Below are 19,851 nucleotides of genomic sequence, written 5' to 3'. Positions count from 1 at the left end.
ATGGCATTCAGGAGAAAAAATAGTTTATCTAATTAAATTCAAAATCTTTCAGGAGCTAAGTTCACACTGGGAATGATTAGTAATTATCAAATCCTTAAGTAGATAGTATTCATATGTATAGCATTTATTTCCATCTTAGTAACATTATATTATATCCCAGAAGTCTATATTTCACACAACAAACATTACATGAGTTAATTCTAGTTATGTACCTTTAAATTAAATTTATTCAAAGTGCTTGGGAATAACAAAACATATTCAGAATGAAAGTACTCTAAAATTTTATTTTGTCAAATTTCTCTAGTCTAATCTGAATCTAAATTTGATATCAGTACTATATATAAAATTTTAAAAGGAAATGCATTTATAAATTTATTGCTAGTTGTTCTCATTGTATTTCAAAATAAAAATTAAATCAATGTGCTTAATTTCTTGCATTACTTAATACTTTCCAGGAATTGTTTAATCCAGGAAAGAAGAATATCCAGTTCAGTGATGGCTTTGTAGATTCCTCTGTTTCCAATCTGCAGATAAAGTAGAGATATAAAAGCAAAAATCTTTCAGATTTAAAAAATAAAATATTCAAAAACAAGGATTTGAAATACTTACTCCATAAAAGGTTCTTTTTATCCTGGTAATGGATTTCATTTCTCTAGCTGATGAAGTACAGGAAATCTAAGAGAGCAACAGTAAATACAGATAATGTTGTCGAAAATGTACTAGTAACACTCTTTTATTCACTCACCAAACATTTATTGAGTAAGTATAATGTTCTCGGCATGGATATGCACTGGAAATAAATAATGCATGGCCTCTGTCTTCACAGAACTTATAGTTTCATGTTGGAAGCAGATGATAAGTAAGAAAAGAAACAAAAATTAAAGTTTACAAAATACAATTAAAACTGCATTTGTAATGGACAAGACTCTATGATAGGGATTTACAGGAATGACCTACCTTCAATGAGTCTGAGAGGGCTATGTTGAAGAATGACACAAATTAAGATTTGAAAAATGAAAAGGAGCCAAAGAAAGATGAAGTTAAAGCTATATGAGAAGCTAAAGAAAAATGGAGGCAGTTGAGGAGGATGAACAAGAGAGAATACTTCAGACAGAGGGAAAAATGTGCGAAAGTCCTGAGGCAGGAAAGGCTAAGTAAGTGCTATCTAGAAAGTGAAGGGGCGGGGTGGGGAGAAGGGTGGAGAGGAAGGAAAGAAGGAAGGAAGGAAGGAAGGAAGGAAGGAAGGAAGGAAGGAAGGAAGGAAGGAAGGAAGGAAGGAAGGAAGGAAGGAAGGAAAAGACTGAAACAGCTGAACAAAGGAGATGTGGGTAACACAGGGGATGCAAGAAGGACAAAAAAGTTTACTTTTTTTTAAAAATCACCCTGGTTTATTCACATTGCACAGTACAATATTCAGGTGTCAATTGCCAGGAGAAAGCACCAAGAAATTAATATTAATTTCTAAGTTAAGAGAAGGAGAAGGCTGGTTTCCTCGAGTCTGGCAAGGGGAAACTGCCAGTCTCCTCTGAGGTGAATTTTCAAATCTTATTTGAGCACAGGATTGCCTAGGAGATAAGTAGGAAGAAATTAACATCATCTTCTATTCTCCTACAATTTTGTCTGGAAATTAACTCTAAGGAAATTTCCATAGAGTTAACTAGAGAACAGGAAAGGAAGGAAAAGGTGAAAATATCTAATTTAACTACTTAGTTTTTGCTCATAAAATCTCTGGAATAGACTGAGGAAATCGAATAGGGAAATTCTTCTAAATTTATACAAAAGGAAACCAAGGCCCAGGTGGGTAATCACTCACCCCAGGAGTCTCAGGAGGTAGGTCCTAACCTACAAGTAAAAGACTATTGGGTACATCAATAAAGATAACAATTAAAACTCATGAAATGGAAGCAGCTAAATGACAACATCTATTAAAACAAACGAAACGTGGCCAATGTCAACTAGCAGGTCTCTTTAGGCCAGAACACAAAAAGGAGAAATGGGGAGAAGGGGCAGCATGCAGGCCCCTCTTCTTATCAAGAGAGAATGACTGAAATGACTTGACAGTTACATCCTGAATGCTGTTTTGGGGGCTTAAAATTGATGATGGATCATTACTCTGCCCAAATGGGACTCGACCATCAGGTCAGACCCTGCATATGGAAAGATCCCTGCTGTGAAAGGGGCTTTGGTGATCTGGCACAAAAGAGCTGCAGACAGAATATTCGGGTTAAGTGTGGTCTGTGGGTTTCACAAGCACAGGGTTGGACCTCCCTGTGATAAGAGCCATGAATTAAGAAGAGGACATTTCAACCCAGACCAGCCCTGTGAGGCCAAAGCAATGCGTGACAGACCCAAAAGAGTGGTAGCCAAAGTCAGAGAACATGGTCAGAAAGAATTCAGTTATTCATTAAAGAAACATTCCCAAAGTGCCTACTCTGTGTCAGGCCGTCTGTTAGACACTAAAGACGTAATGATGAGCAAGGCAGAGTTAGTGAGCAACAGAGCGGTGATTGTGGGAGGTGGGGTATAAGGGGGATAAATGGTAATGGAAAGAAAAACAATAAAAATAAATTTAAAAAAATAGTTGTAGATTCAGAAGTTCTCTTCTTTACCCAACTCCTTCAAGCGAAGGCAGAAGTACTGAGAATATGGTTAGGTAAGACTAATCATAGTCAACATGTAATACGTTAGTGTTCTATGTCAGGCTCTAATCTGAAAGCTTCAGCTGTATTAACTCATTCAGGCCTCACAACAACCCTATGAGGTAGGTACTGTTGTTTTCCACATTTTACAGATTGGAAAACTGGACCATGGAAGTTCATCTTCTGCCTATGTTCACACACTAAGTGAGTGAGCTGAGACTGAACCCAAGTATTCTGAATCCATAGTCTATTTAAAAACACTACATTAGGATGAAAAATAAAACAGCATAACTTGGAAAAGAAAGATATTCCAACTAAGCCAATCTCTTGTTGAAAACATTCAAAATGCAACTTTAAAGAGAAATTAGCCCAAAGATCTCTGCTCTGCATTGCAAAAGAGGAGATGTCAGAAATGGCTTTCAAAGACTGAGCTGATTGGCAGAAAGAGAGATTTCAACCTAAAAATGGACAATGTGATAATAAACAAAGGAAGAATCCCCATGTGTGGTATGTGTGTGAATATATACGTGTGTTTTGTTTTCTTTGTTCATTTGTTTTTCAAAGTGGAACTACAAAAGAAAATTCTAGAAATATCAACCTAGTTTCAGCCAAGATAGTAAGTATGGAGAGAATTTAGAGAAGGGTCTGTCCATTATTTTATAAATGAAGAGTTTGGTTAAATATTAAGTCCTTCAAGGCTAAAATTACCTAACATAAAAGTAGTTGGCCCAAAACTTGAAAATTGAAAAAAAAGGAGATTCAATAAAAAAGAGAATCAACACTTTCCTAATTCCAAGACAATATATCAAAGTTCTGAGATGTGAGGATCAACTGCAAAGCACAGAAGAAGCAAGTCTTGTGGCACAATATTAAATACAAAAGTGTTAGGATTTAAAGATTAACACTGAATGTGGGAGACCGAAGAAGCCAACCAAATCCTGACATCACAGAAGTTAAATATCACTCAGGAGTTCCTGTGACTATACCCTTTGCCCAGGAAACTGATCATCCCACAGCAGAGTGGGAAGTACATAAATGCGGCTCACCTCACCCCGTCTAAGGCAATGTTACCCTAAGTCGATCAAGGAGAGTAGAAAAGGAGAAAAACTAAGTTTGGCAATAAGTAAACAAACAAACATTTCTTACTGCTAGTGTTGCCTGTAGAGCTCTACTTGTTTATGGGATGCTTTCTGGTGCCTTGACCTCCATTTACTATAAATGACCCCTGGTAAAGATCTAACCCAGAAGGTTCTCATTTTCTTGACTATTATACATATGTCTACAGCCAGATTTTACTGCCATGATTCCATTGTTTGAAAGTTGCATTTGCTGAAAACAGAATGCACAACAGAGGGTGGGCAGTTTTATTATAAGGATTGCTGAATGATTTGACAAACTCAACCAAAACAGATATGATGTGGACTAAAAGCAATTTATTAGTAAGGTTAGAATAACTAGGTACCAGCTCAAAGGAAGGGGTGAGATAGTCAGACAAAACAAACACAAGACCTAATCATTCATCATTAAGTCAAAATATTTTTATCGTGTATTTAGCATATGGTAGGCACACAATGGCATTTCTGCCCACATGGCATTGATTTATAAAAGTATTCTACTTGATAAAAATTGCCTTAGGGTTCAAATGATGGCTTATCTACTAAGACTGGCAGTGATGCAAAATCACAATACTATGTGATAAATACTGTGATTAAAAAATAATACAATAATTCTTTTGTTTTTTTTTTCTGCCTCCTGGAGAAAGAAAAAAGGCAATCTGACTGTGAAATCCCAGATGGCTTCCAGAAGGATAAAACAAGTGAATTGCATCTTGCAGGATAAGATGGAGTAGAAGGAGCAGGGACAAGGGAGGAGCCGGCAGAGGAAGCATGCTGCTCCAAGGCTGGAGAGAATAGAGGTGATTTAAACACCCTTCAGGACTCAGCTAAAACCCCAGACTCAATTACCCTGGTTTGGCCCCCAGCCTCCAGCCCTGAGTCACATCCTCCTGTGTGCTCCCTTCTCAGCACCTGCCACAACCTGAGATGAGCCAAGAGCATTTTCAAGGAGTTCTATGAGGCCAGAAATGCCTATCCATTTTTGTTGAATCCCCAGCATCTTGAATAGTGTTCAGCAAATACTAGATACTCAATGAATGTTTGTTTACTAAATGAATCAATGAATGAAACGTAAGCATCAGCTTACGGCTTTGGGACACTGGTTTAATAGTAGTTTGAAGCATGTCCCAGGGATTAGAGCTTCAGAGTTCTGTTTAAAACAGTTGGATGAACTAATAACACAATTCTTAATTTGTGTCCCCAATGTCCTCACGTGTTTAAAAAATCATACAAACTTCTATTGTGTATGACAGTTAAAGCAAAAATAAAAAATCTCTTTCCTCTGAAAATTCTGGAAAAATGAAATGCATGGGTCAGTGAGTAGACAGCTACCTATGTATAGTCTCTCAGAGAAGTACCTACTCATACTGTGTTCTCACAGAGAACAACTTCAATCCTTTCTTCAAAAAGTTTTATTATATTTTCTCCTATTATGAATATATGCCATATTCTCACAACCCTTAAAGGAGTATAAAACCATATGTAAGATCTTATATATTTTATTTACCTCCATATGCAACTTCAAAATGAATTATAACCATCCCTTTGGTATTCTTTTGTTTGTAAGTTTTTTGGTTTGTTTTTTGTTGTTGTATTTTTTTTTATTTTATTTTATTTTATTTTATTTTTTTTAGTTAACCTTCATGGTTAAGGTAGTTTCTATTTTGGCCATGACCTTGGTTTCCTAAAACTTTTTACCCCCAAAATGTAAGTGATAGATGAGGCATTAGATCAAAAGTTAAACTAATTTTATTGTATTGTATGATAGTAGATGTAGGTTTTCCAGCAAATCTTATTAACTTTTTGAAGTTTCTCATGTGAAGTCTTACAAATATTTTTAGGTGTATTTAAGAATACAATTGAGAAAAGTATATCAGTATAGCCTATTTTAAAACAGATTTTTAAAAATTGTATGTCAGTTTGGCAAAAGTGTGGGCATTAGGACAGTAACACAAGCCTACTGAGACCAGACAGGCTAATAGGAAACTTAGGAAGAAAATTTTCTGATTACCATTATTGGAAGAAAACATAAGTATAATGCAACCAAGTAGGTTGCATGAAGGAGAAAGAGTTGAATCAACTAGTAGCCAGTGTCTCTCTTCAAACAAAAGTTCATAATTAGACTTTTAATTTTTTAAAAGCAGAAGACAGATATCTAATACCTGAGTAAATATATATCAGAAGAGTTTACAAAACATTATTCTATTTCTGTATACTCTATAACTGGCAGAGTCATTTGATATAAATAAGTGTACATAACCTCACTTACCTACACTTACACCCACATAAGATTTCTCCATGTTCCAACCATGGCAAAAACTAGAAAGAGTTTCTAAATACCTTAAATACAAAGAGATACTAGGGATAGGATGACTTTATTGAAGATTGTTTTAATTCCCAGCATAACTATCATTAATCAGAAAGAGTCTATGCATGGAAGTTAACTAGACTTACTGTGGTGATCACTTAATAATTGAAACAAATATCAAATGTTATGTTGTCTACCTGAAACTAATATGATGACATATGTCAATTATATTTCAATAAAAAAGAATAAGTCTATGCAATTTAGTACATTAAGTGATAGAGCTGTGCCCCATAATGTTGACAAAGATGTTATATATCATGAACTAAGGAATGAATTTTTCAGCAAAGAAATTCTACAATATAATCAGGAAATATATTTACCAAGATTAAAGCCAATTACTCATATATGATCTCTTTATCTTTAAATTAAAGTGCTACTCTAAATTATATACATAATACAACTTAACACTAACAATAAATACTAAAGAAGTATTTGATTATGTAGGAGGATCATTTTTTTGGAAATTGTTGAGAAAATGTAATTAGAAGAAAATTGGTGTTCTATATATGGAAAGTAGTAAGAAAAGACACTAACAGTTTTGCAGAACTATTATATGCTAAGCACTTTGATATATTATCTCATTTAATTCTTCCAACAATCACAAGATGAGGTTATTGGTATTGTTAACAGGATTTGGACTTTACAATTAATGAAAGAATAAAACAGTGCTGGTCTCACATCCCACTTCTGGTTTTATCAGTTCAACCAATTATAATTTTAAAATATTTGAAATTACAAGGATAAATAATTAGTAATGCCTTCCAAGTTGATAAGTTAGTTGCAATTACTTATCAAACACACTCCAAGAAATTGAGATGCAAATATTCTCTATGCTAAGATGTATCAGACTATAAGTTAATTATACACAATATAAAGAAATTCATCTCTTTAATTACCAATTACAATTCAGGCTCTTGAAATGTTAATTAAAGTAGATGATTAAAATCTTAAAAACTAATGGAATTTTTTTTCAGTTTCAACTTTGATTATTAGCAATTAGGCAAATTATTTTGTAGTTTCAATTAAGCAATTATTAGTTCCCTGTCAAGTCTGAAAGTATTTTAGTTCTATACGAAGCATTAAAATGTTTTCCTACATATATATAGCTTAACTTTCCAAATACTATTTAGCCAAATACCATGGCTAGCAAAGATTATAAAAATAAAGGTATTTTATATTACCCATAACTAATTTTCTTTGAATAATTATACTACCTAAATTATCCCAGACTAATTAAAAACATAATAATTTATTAGGTACTACAAAATGCTTAGGATGTTACCAGAAACAATGAGATAACATTCAAATACTGTGGAGATTTCAAACTTTAGGGTCTCCCATGATAATTATGTTGGTGCTGCATCTTAAAAGTGGCCAAAGAAGATTTCAGTCTTAGTGGATCTGCAAAGAAACCCAAAGAGTGGGTATCACAGAAATCAGGCTTCTCAAAAATAAAAATTAATTTAAGTTTATGAGTTAATAATGAAATGATGAGAAAATAGCAACTTGTTGACAACCTTGGAAGGACATTAAAAAATTAATTACTTATACTGAAATCTGGAAAATAAAGAAAAAGAATTAAGTATATTTTCTGCCTTTCTTATATGATAAATTCCTCGGACAAACAGGTTAGTAATAGGTAAGTTCTGTTTACAGGTTATCTCTATTTACAAATAAAGCATAATAGAATTTTTAATACATCATTTTGCAATGCCTTATAAATAGATTTAGACAATAAGTACCAATGACTGCAAAAATCATAAAAATGGATGTCATCTATAATGTGCCTCTTAGTGAAAGTACACACCACCACCTGTGGAGTAGTCTAGCCAAAACATCAAGACTGAACCTTCTCAAGTCTCTATAAGTAATTACTAATGTATGGGAAATGAAAAAAGAGAATATATTAAATGAGTCTATAAAAATGCAATCAGCAAAACATACACCATGAAAAACTCTTTAAAAGAGTGACCCAAATTCTTTAACAAATAAATTTCTGGAAGGAGAGGGAAGGGAAAGAGGAGAAGGAAGTGAAAATTCACAGGGAACTGGGCAAAGTTAACTGAAATGTGTTGACACTGTAGGAGGGAAAAATTAGCACTAGACTAAACGATGTTTTGGTCATAATTAACAAAGCTTAAAATCTGAAAAAAAAATCAAACTTTCTTCAAGAAATTTAACTGTCTTCCCAAATGAAAAAAAGAAAGAATATTTACAGAAATATGAAAATATGTAGGATCCAATATGGTAAAATTTATGTCTGACAATCCAATCAAAAATTACCAGGCATAGGACAAAGCAGGAAACTACAACTCATAATAAGAGAAATCAAGTAATTGAACTAAAACAAATTTTAGAATTACAGACAAGAATTTTAAAAGAGTAGCAATAAATTATTCTATATTTTCTAGAAGCTTGAAGAAATATTGGTCAAATTAAGAAAAGACATGAGAAATATTAAGACCCAATTCAAACTTCCAGCGATAAAACCTACAATGTCTAAGATGAATGATGCACTAAATGAGATTAACAGCAAATTAAACACTGTAGAAAAAAAGATTAGTGAACTTAAAGATGTAAAATAGAAACTATCTACAATGAAATACAAGAAAAACTAAAAAAAAAACATAGAAACAGTGAACTATGGGACAATGGCAAATGGCTGAATGTATATGCAATTAGAATTCCAAGAAGATAATAGACAGAAGGTATAGAAGAAAAATTTTAAATAAATGATGGCCAAAAGCTTCCAAAGTTTATAAAAACTAAAACTTACAAATGCAAGGATCTCAGTTAAGTACAAACACAAGAAACATAAAGGAAACTACACCAATGCGCACTATCATTGAATCGCTTAAAACAAGTAAAGAGAGAAAACCCTTAAAAGGAAAAAAGCTAGAAAAAACAAACATGATGGAGGCACAAGATAAGAATGGAACAGATTTCTTATCAGAAACAATGCAAGCCTGAATACAGTGGAATAACATCTTTAAATTATTTGGGGGACTAACAACCCAGAATTCTATAATCAGAAAAAAAATATATTTCCAAAGTAAAGAGAGCTTAAAGGTTTTTTTCTTACATGAAAAAATTTGAACAAGTTCATCATCAGTAGACCTGTACTATAAGATGTGTTAAGTGAAACTCTTCAAAGAGAAAGAAGATGATACTAAGTAGAAAGCTGGTTCTACACAAAAGAATAAAAAGTCTCAAAAATAGCAAAACATGTAAGATTTATAACTGATGAGTCAATAATGGGGATAAAATGGAGTCATTAAAAAATCAATCAAGAAAAAGAAATAACAAGAGGGTAAGGGAACAAAGAACAGACTGGATAAATAGGAGACAAACAGCCTGGGGATAGATTTTACCCCAAGTATATCGATAATCACGTTAAATGTAAGTGGTCTAAACTTGATAAAACTAAATGTGTCAGAGCGGATGTTTTTTAAAAACAAAACGTAAATATACGCTGCCTACAAGAAACTCACTTTGAATAAAGAGCACAAATAAGTTAAGAGTAAAATGATAGAAAAATATATATCGTGCTAACAATAATCGAAAGAAAGCTAGAGTGATTCTATTAGTAGCAGAAAAAGGTTTGGAAACAAAAAACAGTATTAGGAACAACAGGGTAATTCTATAACAATGAAAGGGTCAATTCATCAAGATGACGCACCATCATAAACTTTTGTGTGCCTCAACAGAATTCTAAATACGTGAATTTCTATGATGAATACCAATAGAATTTCAAGGAGAAATCAAGGAGTGCACTATTAACATCAGAGATGTCAATAATTGATAGAATAAGTTGAAAGAAAATAATGAAGATAGAGAAAAATGGCAAACAGCAACTAGATCTAATTGATATTATAAAACACTATATATACTATACATTATACACTATGGTGTATATATATATATACACACAATATATATATATAGTGTACTCTGATGACTATACTTACACATGGGACTCCTCAAACTTTTAGCATGTCGAAAGCAACTTACTAACCTCCCTCCATGCTTTCTCCTTCTGTACTCTGAGTGAGTGGCACCACCACCCAGCTGGCCCCCAAGCGGAAGCCTTAGTCATCTCAGACTCCGCTGTTTTCCTCAGACTCTCCTCACCCTTCCCTGGGACACTAGCACTGGTCCAAGCACATTACTGCAATGATCCTCTCATTGTTTCCTCTACCTCCAGTCTCACCCTCTCCCGGCACCCCTCTATATACACCGAAGAGATCTTTCTAAAACAGAGTATTTGATCAGGCCATGCCTTTCAGTGGCTTTACGTTTTGTTCCTGAAACAGTCTAACCTCCTCAGCCAGTCTTACCATGCCTTTCTTAATCTGGCCCCTATAAACTCTCCTCACTAAAATCTGAACAATCAGCCTCATCTTCACATTCCCCAAGTCACATTATACTCATTCTCAATTACTTGCAGTTTCCTGAACAGACTATGTTGTTTTATACCATCAAGCTTTAATTCAAGCTTCCTCCCTGCCATTTCTGCCCCTTATTCCCCCAAAGTTAAACTCAATCATTGCCTCATTTAATAGCACTCTTCTCTGTCTCCGCTCACATATACCCCAGGCCCCAGGGCAGATGGCATTAACTACTTCCGTAGAGACTTCATCAGACAGCAAATCAATATTCACACATGTCATATTTCACGATTCACTGAACGTCTTTGTTTACATCTGTCTCCCAATAACAGCTACCCTCTGGAGAGCAGGGACCAAATCATACTGGCCTTTTTTACCCAAACACCTAGTTCAGGGCCTGGGAAATGGAGGAGTAGTCCAAACTGCTGTGAGCCAATTTCTGGACATCAGTCTAATTGTGTATTTTAACCATTTAGTTTTAGGTGACTGGGTTTTCATTTCATCTGTATCACACTGTTTTCAGGAAAGTTCAGTCTTCATTTCTGTCCCCTTCCTATTCATGGGAAGAATATACTTATAAGAAGAAATCATCCACCGACTGCAGTCCTGATCAGCACCGCCCTGTACCTTTGTGCAGGCATGCCCTGCACGTGAGTGCCCAGAGTAAGAACGCGTTCCACTCATGCACCTACTCATGCAAGGCTGCATCCTTTAATTTGCACATGGGTAAAGAAACTGAGAGTATCTCTGGTCATAAATAACATACTAATGAAAATTTGTTGAATAATTATACCAGAGACTGCTAACTATTGGCCAAAATTTATTTCCTCTTCTTCTTGGACATAAACTAGACTACATTTTCCAGCTTCCTTGCAGTTATTGTAACCATGTGATTATTTCTTGCCAATGGAATATCAGCAGAATACTATGTGTTATTTTGGGAGCAGGGCTTGTAAGAAGCTGATATGTCTTCTTCTTGCTCTCCTCCTCCTTCAGCTGACTGAATGCAAAAGGCGTAGGAAACGGCAGAGCTATGGTATAGAAGATGCCTGCATCCCTGATTCATGATGTGAAGGAAAGCGACCTCACCTAGAAAAACTGCTCCTGGAATTTTACACGAGCAAGGGATAAAGTTCTAAAATGTGGAGCCACTGAAATTTGTTACAGTAGTTAGTGTCTCTCTGATACTGAAATTTGTACACATGCTTGAATGTATTCTTGACTTTGGGGAATTCTTACAAATGTATTCTTCTCATGTATAAGAATAGAATGTAATGTTCAATACATTCAAAAGAATTCTGTATGTTCAAAAAGATTCAGTTCTTATGACTCTTCTTTATTTCCCAGTCTCCCTGCTCTCTGCTACTCAGTCTCCAATTCCAAAGGGAGGAACCTGAAACTGAGACAAATTAGAATATTTCTTAAAACAAAGGAATTCTTTCATATAAAGATAAACTAAAGCCAGTCAGCTAAAACTAGATGGGTAAAAGAAACAATGGATCAAAAATTGGTCAATTCATGAATCAGCTATTCAGTAAATTGGCTCAGACAGAGCAGGTACATGGAATATTCTGAAAATACATTTGGAGAAAGGAGAGATGAGGAGAGGAAGGAAGAAAAAGCATGAAACAAGGGGAGAAAAGCATTTGATTTCAACCACTCCATGGCTACACATCAAGTATAAATCCATAAACCCTCAAAATGTGGATAATTGTTTCCTTGCCTTTGTCACATTGTCATAATTGGCACAATGTTTGGTGTTACCTGGGAGGGAACCAGTAAGGGGAAAATACACAGGATTATTTCCTCACCATGGACATTTTAATTTTGTATCTGAATTTTGAACTAAGAAATCTAAAGCCTAGAAATGTTCAATGGTTGGTTGGTGGTAATGTTAAAAAAAAGTTGTACCATTTATTATCTATGTACAGCCAACAATCTTAAAGCTCCACGTGAACTGCACATGGAAAAAGATATTGATCATCTCCAGCTGATAACATGGGATCCACTGTCTAATTCCTAATTGTACTAGACTTAGTTTTTTCTCTGGGGACACAGAAAAACCTCCACCAAGGATAACTTAGATATAATTCAAGATAATGATATTTGGTAATCTAATACATCGGTATTCCAGCACTGAAACTGTAGTATTCCCCCAATATAAATGCTCCTACAAACACCAAGGAAGCTTACTGTCAATTTTAAAGGAGTAATTTAGTATTTTACTCTTGATAAGTGAAAAATTCTACCTAGCTTGATATATATCCAACAAATTCATTTAGAGTCAAATTCTATTTGGCAAAATAGGGTAGATTATGAGATTTTAAGAAATTTATCATGGCAGAAATATTTTTTCATCTTTAGCAGAGTAATTTTTTAACAATTCTGGATATTTATTAAAAAGTTTTGAGCAAAATAAAACATCCACATAGAACTAGCGCATTTAAAAATCACCATCACAAAGTTATGATTTATAAAGAGTTGTAGCGAGCCTTACTATTGTTTCAATGTATTAAGATACAAAATAAAAAATTCTCTAAATTATATAAAGCAATTGATATCATATATTTTGTTTTTTGTTTGTTATTTCCAGGTTTGAAGGTGGGGGGGAGGGGGACATTTTCAGAAGAGCACAGATCAGTCATTAATTGTTGACATAAATTCAAACACGAAGTACTCACATTAAGTAAATGGACTATATGCCAAAATTCTGTATGTAAGTCAACTGTTTCAAATTCAGACAGCATTTAACTCTGGAAACAGTGTCCTAAATGCAGGGTTGATGAGTCGTTTTTTTAATCAACCCTTCAAATCCTACTTAGACCACAGCATCCCACTAAGTTCAGCATTAGCCTCGAGTTCTGGGTCCTGGAAACAGGGGTTGGGCCATTTCCCTCTGTTTCTGGATCATGAAAAAAGCCTGAGACCATTTTTGAAATATGGCAAGGTTCTGTGGATATAGAACCCTCAGAACTCAGGGCCCCTTTCAAAGTCTCTCCTTGACACTTTTCCTGCCCCATGAAGACATGCAGATTTCTGCTCTGAATCCCAAATTTTGTTAATCCTGTTATTATGGTGCTTTTTCTCTCATCCTCTTATTATAATCATTTGTATAGTGACCTTGCCCTTCCCTTCCTTCCCACTGGAATCCTCCTACCAACACACACAGACACGCACACACTGCGAAACTCCTGGAGTGCAAGGCCTGTGTTTTATCTCATTTCCCCCATAACAACCCCAATAGCAAGGACAACAGGGCAAATACAGCAGGCGTAATTACTTTCTACATTGGCTGTTTATATATTGACTATATTTAATGCCCATTTTTATTAATATTACATTTAAGTTAATGTTGCCTACTTCATATTTTATAACTTCTCCCTGCCTAAACTCTGCCCCAATCAGTAATTTAGAATTCCACCAAGATCAGATGATGAGTAAATTTATATTAAGCCAATACCAGCTTTTGTTGGCAAAAAAATAAATAAAAATAAAATTATGATTGGCCAAAAGATTAAATGCAAGGCAAGCGCTTATTTCCCTAAAGCAAAAGTCTGAGAAGTCTTTCCAAAGCTCAGGCTAATCCTCTGGCTTTCTTTTTCACAGTTTTCCAGAGGAGATTGATACACCCCAGGGCATAAACTCCATAGCTCTTAAGACAATTAACTGAAGGGAACCGTGATTGGCTCCGGTGGGAGAACTTAGGAAGTACAGCCTCAAGGTTATTGGGGAGGTTGACTGAGTGTTATATTCACATTAAGCCATAAGGGGGAGCCAGCCACTGTGGTACGAGGCTGCGACCAGCCAGAGTGCCACACTGCTCTGATGCTGCTGTGGCCCAAGTCCTGGAAAGAAGTGCCCTCTATTGACAGATTGAGATCCCTTTAGGAAGACACTTCAAAGACAAATCAAGGAGAACCAGAGTTCCTAAGCAGTTCAATGTTTTTGAAGTTTTTCATCTTGGTTTTGGTTATAACTATTTAAGCCAAGGAAAAGAATCAATGATAAAAACAGACAGACATGCTTTGGAGGGGTGGGAGGGTTCCAGGTGTCTAGATAACATGGTATTGTATCAGACAATGATGTCTTCTAGTGCCTCACCATAAATATTAACAAACTTCATTCAGGGGAACATTAAATTACCATAAATCGGATGGGTAATGCAGAGGAATCGAGGTCTCTATCAAAAAGAGGAATAGAAGGTATATTAATAGCTGAAGAGTGCTTCTTTTTCCAGATATTGAAATGCAAATGGACTATATGCCAAAGGTTAGCTTGCTTGTTCCTCTGAATGGCTCCACTCTAGTCTACAGTCACTGCCATAGTCCTCTATTTCTCCCAATATCGAGTGGTTCCATGGATTATTCTCCTCCCCCTCAAGTCTATTAGTAGGGAACACTCTCTTAGTTGGGATAATAATCACCTAATCAGGGACACCAAAGGAAATATAAATTTATATAATAATTCAACTTAAATTTAAGACATTATACAATTGACTGTCTTAATAAGCAGACTTCATAGACTAAATATAGAATAAACCAAAGATAAATGATGGCCTTTCCATTATTTTACTCGAAGGAACTGGCCCAGAGCATTCTCTCTGTGTTCTACAAAGAGGTACCAGTTTGTAATTTTACCTCAGTGTTGTTATTTCCACGGAACAGGAGAGTTTATAAAAAAAACATGCAACCCAAGTCCCAAACAAGGACATAAATACAACTAACCAAAGAAAAGTGAATGTATATTCATTGATTTTTTTTTTTTTTACCTAACAGACCAGCTCACCCTCATAAAATGCTTCTATAGTAGGGGCTGCAATTTGGGTTCCTGAGTCCTTTCACAAACTACAAGAAAAAGGTATCCTAACTCTTAAAAAATGAAAGTCCACCTCCAGTTGCCAAGCATTTAAGCATCAACGACCATCACGCCCAAGAGTAGGGGAGCTCATCTCCACCTGCCAACCCAGGGACTGCAGTGGGCATCACTGCCCCACCTTCACACCAGCTGCAGGGCACAACTGGAGGAGGCTGCAGAAAGCACGCTTGGAACCCAAAGCCACAGAAAATATTCCACACTCCCCGCAGAGGCAAGTCAACTAATATTGCACAGATCGTGGCTTGATATTTTATTTTGTCTTATTTTTTTCTTTATGCTGGCCTTTATTACTGTGGATGTTTTTATAGAAATGTGCTCATTTTTATCTTCTTCATTAATTTCCCATTGCATGTAGTGGTGGTGACCTTAGCAACATCAAATAATTTAGGTCCCAAAGAAGATATACTCCTCTTTTTTTTCTTTCATTTTGACTGAGACCATGCCTTTAAAAGGATACAACTATTAAAAATTAAATAAATAAATAAACAAATAAATAAGAAAAAGTCAATCTAAACAGCTTTCATCAATATGGGAAAAAAGAAAGAAAGAAAGAAAGAAAGAAAGAAAGGAAGGAAGGAAGGAAGGAAGGAAGGAAGGAAGGAAGGAAGGAAGGAAGAAAGAAAGAAAGAAAGAAAGAAAGAAAGAAAGAAAGAAAGAAAGAAAGAAAGAAAGAAAGAAAGAAAGAAAGAAAGAAAGAAAGAAAGACTTAGAATAGTGTTTGGCACATAGTTGGCACTTAAATATTTATTAAATGAATTAATTACTTGGGAATTATAAAGAGGGAATGATGACAAATAAATTTTAGTAGTATTCCATCTTACTTTATTTTAGCTCTCTTCATGTGTTTAATGTGCCATTCCTTAAGAAATGATAAATGGTGACATTCTGAGTTTTGCATGGCTGTTTGAGGCTGTTTCCCTGGTGGTGATGTCTCTCCTTGTAGACTACAAGCCAACGATTAGAAGGCCCTTTCTTTTACTCACCCTTCAGTGTGGCAACAGCTTCATGCATGCTGTTTTCTAGGTCGGTTTATAGGATTAAACTCACCATATTTGCTGTGCATACTTACACAGCGGCTCAATTTCTGCCTGAGGCTATGAAATTCTTCGACAAAGTGTATTTCCTTGCAAACTTGTAATTGGAGTTGGCCAAACACGTCTTCCATGAAGAAAGACAGAAGCTGTTCTTGGAATCTGCAGTTTTTCTATAAATAAGGCATAAGAAATTGTATAAGGTAAACCATGAATACCTTTTGTAAAATGCCACTGAAACATCCCCTTGATTACTACTTAATGACCCTCAAAAAACTTAAACGTAAGGGGAAAAGCATGAAACAATTAGAAACAGGGACGGGGTGGGGAAGCCTCTGGCTTACCAGGAATAGCTTTTTTGATTTCTTTTTTAATAATCGTATATTTTTTATGTGGTCTTCCTACAATAAAACAAAGAGAAATAAGTTTTATCCAGAATTACAAACATCCTTTAGATCATCTTTCCAAGCAGAGCTTAATACTTACTGGAATTGTTGCCTTGAGCCACGCCGCCTTGACATAGAGCATGTCAACAGCCCGCGACAGGGTTCCCCTTGGGTAACAGCTCTTGGCGAAGTGAGATTGCTTGTGCTTGGCAATAGCAAGAGACAGAGTGACAAACAGCAACCCAGACTTCAAAATGCAATTCCCCCGCATTTCCCTCCACCTCACCCTGGGCCAGTGTCACTCACAGCAGCCAGAGTTACTTGTGTTATTTAGATGAGAGGATAACCTACTTTAACCCTCAAGGCTGGCTTTTTAATGAGATGCTGTGAAAGATAACTTACAGTCTAAAAAGAGGAAGATCACTTTGGCTGCTCTCTAATTTTTTTTTTGAGAGCTTGCTTCATAGTCAAAAAATGTTGACCACACCATCTATGATGTTAAGTAAAAACTCAAATTTACTGGTAAGGATGGGGCCTCATTTCCAAAAACAACAACAACAAAAAAAAAAACAAAACAAAAAAAACCCACAACAGTCAAAATTTTAGTTGCATGTCACGACAGATTTCTTTATTTTTAAAAATTACTTTACTGTTGTTCAATTACAGTTGTCTGCATTTCTCTCCACCACTGCCCCCAACCCCAGAGATTTCATTATTCAAGTCATGCCACACCAATGAAAAAGCCTGGTCTCCAGGAAGTATATGAATTTTTTCCAATTCACGTATGTAAAGAAAATCTCCTTTGCTAATGAGTATCCAGAAAAAACCTGAACCGAATAGTAGAATGGGCAGCCATGGGAAATCTGCTCAGGATGGCATACCGATGTTTCTGTTCAGCCCTTGCCAAACCCTTCACCTGGCTCCTTCTCTTCCCCCAGAAGCCAGCACTCTGCAGCCAGCACCAAAACCCAAGAGAGGTTTTCCAACTTTTCTCTAGAATTTTTCCAGCTCAGAAATTGTAACTCCCCTAATATATTCTAGATTTGTTTGGAACTGAACCTGGGATTAACGCCCACAATTCAAAAGCTGCTTTATTATCTCTAGCCAAGTGGACCCACGGACATTTCCTCTAACTCTGGACTTTCAGGAGAGTGGGAATTCCTCGAGGAAACAGACCCGCCTTTCTATCTTTGACTCCTCAGTACCTTCCATGGTGCCTCATCTAAAGAAGCACATCTAATATCTGTTGAATAAACACTTCCTTTTCACATCATAAGATACTACTATGACATTTTTTGTAAAATTTATTCCATCAGCAAATTTTTATCAAGGATTTTCCAATACAAAGAGCAGTGCTGGGTGCTAGGGGCCGTGAAGGCAGATGCTCCATGGAGTCCCGTCCTCAGTTCTGTCCCAGTCCTTTCAATGGCAATAAGTGTGGTTCATTTTGGGTTGCAGCCCCAAGATGAGAAGTAGACATAGCCCAGGTTATTATTGAGAAGGAGAGCTAAGCCACCAAAGCCTGGCATGAACAGAGGTAACATAGTCCCAGGCAAATCAGCACTAGGAATCTGGTTGTAAGAGATTCACCAAAAATAGGCAGAGTCAATAACAAGCACCAGATCCTAAGACTAAGTCCTAAATCAAAGCAGCCAGGGCTGGCAAAGGAGTAAGGAGAAAGCATAAAGTGAAAGGTCCAAACACTTGGAAGTATTTTCTGCTTTTTCAAGAAGTAAGCAGATCTCGTGGAAGAGCCCACAACTCGTTTCCACAGGAGCACTTCTGCTGATAACAGACACAGCCTCTGAAATGAGATGAGAGCTCTTCACAAGAAGACAGCTAACCAGGAGAGAAAGGATGTACCCTGCACAAATCCAAGCATCCTCCAAAGTTTTATCAAAGCACATGACTTTAAAAAATAGCCGTTCTACCTCATTTTCTAAGTGCATCAAAAAGAAGGTACACAGCAACGACAGCAAAAATTGAGACAGAATTTAGAAATCAAAATAGTGAGACTCTTAGAAATTGATATATTTTTCTGTCAAAATATAAATTTCTTACATTTTTGGTCCATTTCTTCAGCCTGTGGCCTTGGGGCAATCAGTATAAATTCCTAACAGACTTTACTCAGATGAGGCAATGCATTTGAACCTGAATGCATTTTCAGGCCACTAACAACATGATTTCTCCCTTGAGGACTTTCCATCACGCTCAGAGCAAAAAAAGGATCCATGGACAAAGCCAAAGGGGGGAATGATTGAGGGTGGGAGGTGGGGGTGGGTGGGGTAGAGGAAAGTAGTGGTGGGAAAATGGAGACAACTGTACTTGAACAACAATAAAAAGAAAAAAAAAAGCCAAAGTTCTTTCAATGGCCTAAGGCCCTGATTTTGCCTATTCTCCTTCCTTTCTGGCCTGTTCTACTACTCTTCCCCTTGTTAACCTCCTCGAGACACAACACCTCCTTGTTGCTCTTCAAACTCACCAAGCACACCTGTGCCTCTGCACTTGCTCTTCGCTCTCCCTGAAATGCATTCCCTCAGATATTTACATGGCCAGCTCTTTCAAGTTTTTGCTCAAACATCACCTTCTCAGCAAGGCTTTCCCAAGGTACTTGCTATGGGCTGAATGTTGTCCCCCCACAAAGTTCATATGTTGAATTCCTAATACCCGAGACCCCAGAATGGGACTGTATTAGGAGAGAGAGTTTTCAAAGAGGTAATCAAATTAAAATGAAGTCATCTAGTGAGTCTTAATCCAGTATTACTGGTGTCCTCATAACGAAAGGAGATTCTATTGGACATAGACACACACAGAGGGGAGACCTCGTGAAGGCACAGAGAGAAGATGGCATCTAGAAGCCAAGGAGGGAGGCCTCAGAAGAAACCAACCGTGCTGACACCATGATGTCAGGCTTCCAGCCTCCAAAACTGCGAGAAAATTCATTTTTACTATTGTTTAAGTCATCTAGTCAATGGCATTTTGTTATGGCAGCCCTAGTAAACTAATACAATACCCTAATTAAAATCAACCCCATTTCTAGTTCCTCTGT

The 19,851-nt window shown here is 36.2% G+C and overlaps 1 protein-coding gene across 1 annotated transcript; it reads right to left on the bottom strand.

The window, feature by feature from the left end:
- Positions 1-243: 243 nt before the first annotated feature.
- Positions 244-17,098, bottom strand: IL26 (interleukin 26). The gene is made up of 5 exons (XM_045830053.1): positions 16,903-17,098; positions 16,761-16,817; positions 16,455-16,589; positions 610-675; positions 244-524 (listed from the first exon to the last, which is right to left on the bottom strand). Exons 1-5 carry the CDS (start codon positions 17,071-17,073, stop codon positions 438-440), a joined length of 516 nt encoding a protein of 171 aa, XP_045686009.1. The 5' UTR covers positions 17,074-17,098; the 3' UTR covers positions 244-437.
- Between the last annotated feature and the right edge of the window lie 2,753 nt (positions 17,099-19,851).

This window comes from Phyllostomus hastatus, unplaced genomic scaffold (genome assembly GCF_019186645.2).
Source record: "Phyllostomus hastatus isolate PE091 unplaced genomic scaffold, TTU_PhHast_1.1 phas_scaffold_93, whole genome shotgun sequence".
NCBI lineage: Eukaryota > Metazoa > Chordata > Mammalia > Chiroptera > Phyllostomidae > Phyllostomus > Phyllostomus hastatus.
This window is presented reverse-complemented; position numbering and strand designations above follow the sequence as displayed.

What these genes read in the sequence shown, in the direction of transcription:
- IL26 (XM_045830053.1), bottom strand. Translation starts at nt 17,073, where the DNA reads ATGCGGGGGAATTGCATTTTGAAGTCTGGGTTGCTGTTTGTCACTCTG. An exon ending in GGCAGAAATTGAGCCGCTGT is followed by an intron (nt 676 to 16,454) that starts GTAAGTATGCAC and finishes TTGCTCTCTTAG; the next exon opens with ATTTCCTGTACTTCATCAGC. An exon ending in TAAAAAGAACCTTTTATGGA is followed by an intron (nt 525 to 609) that starts GTAAGTATTTCA and finishes CTTTATCTGCAG; the next exon opens with ATTGGAAACAGAGGAATCTA.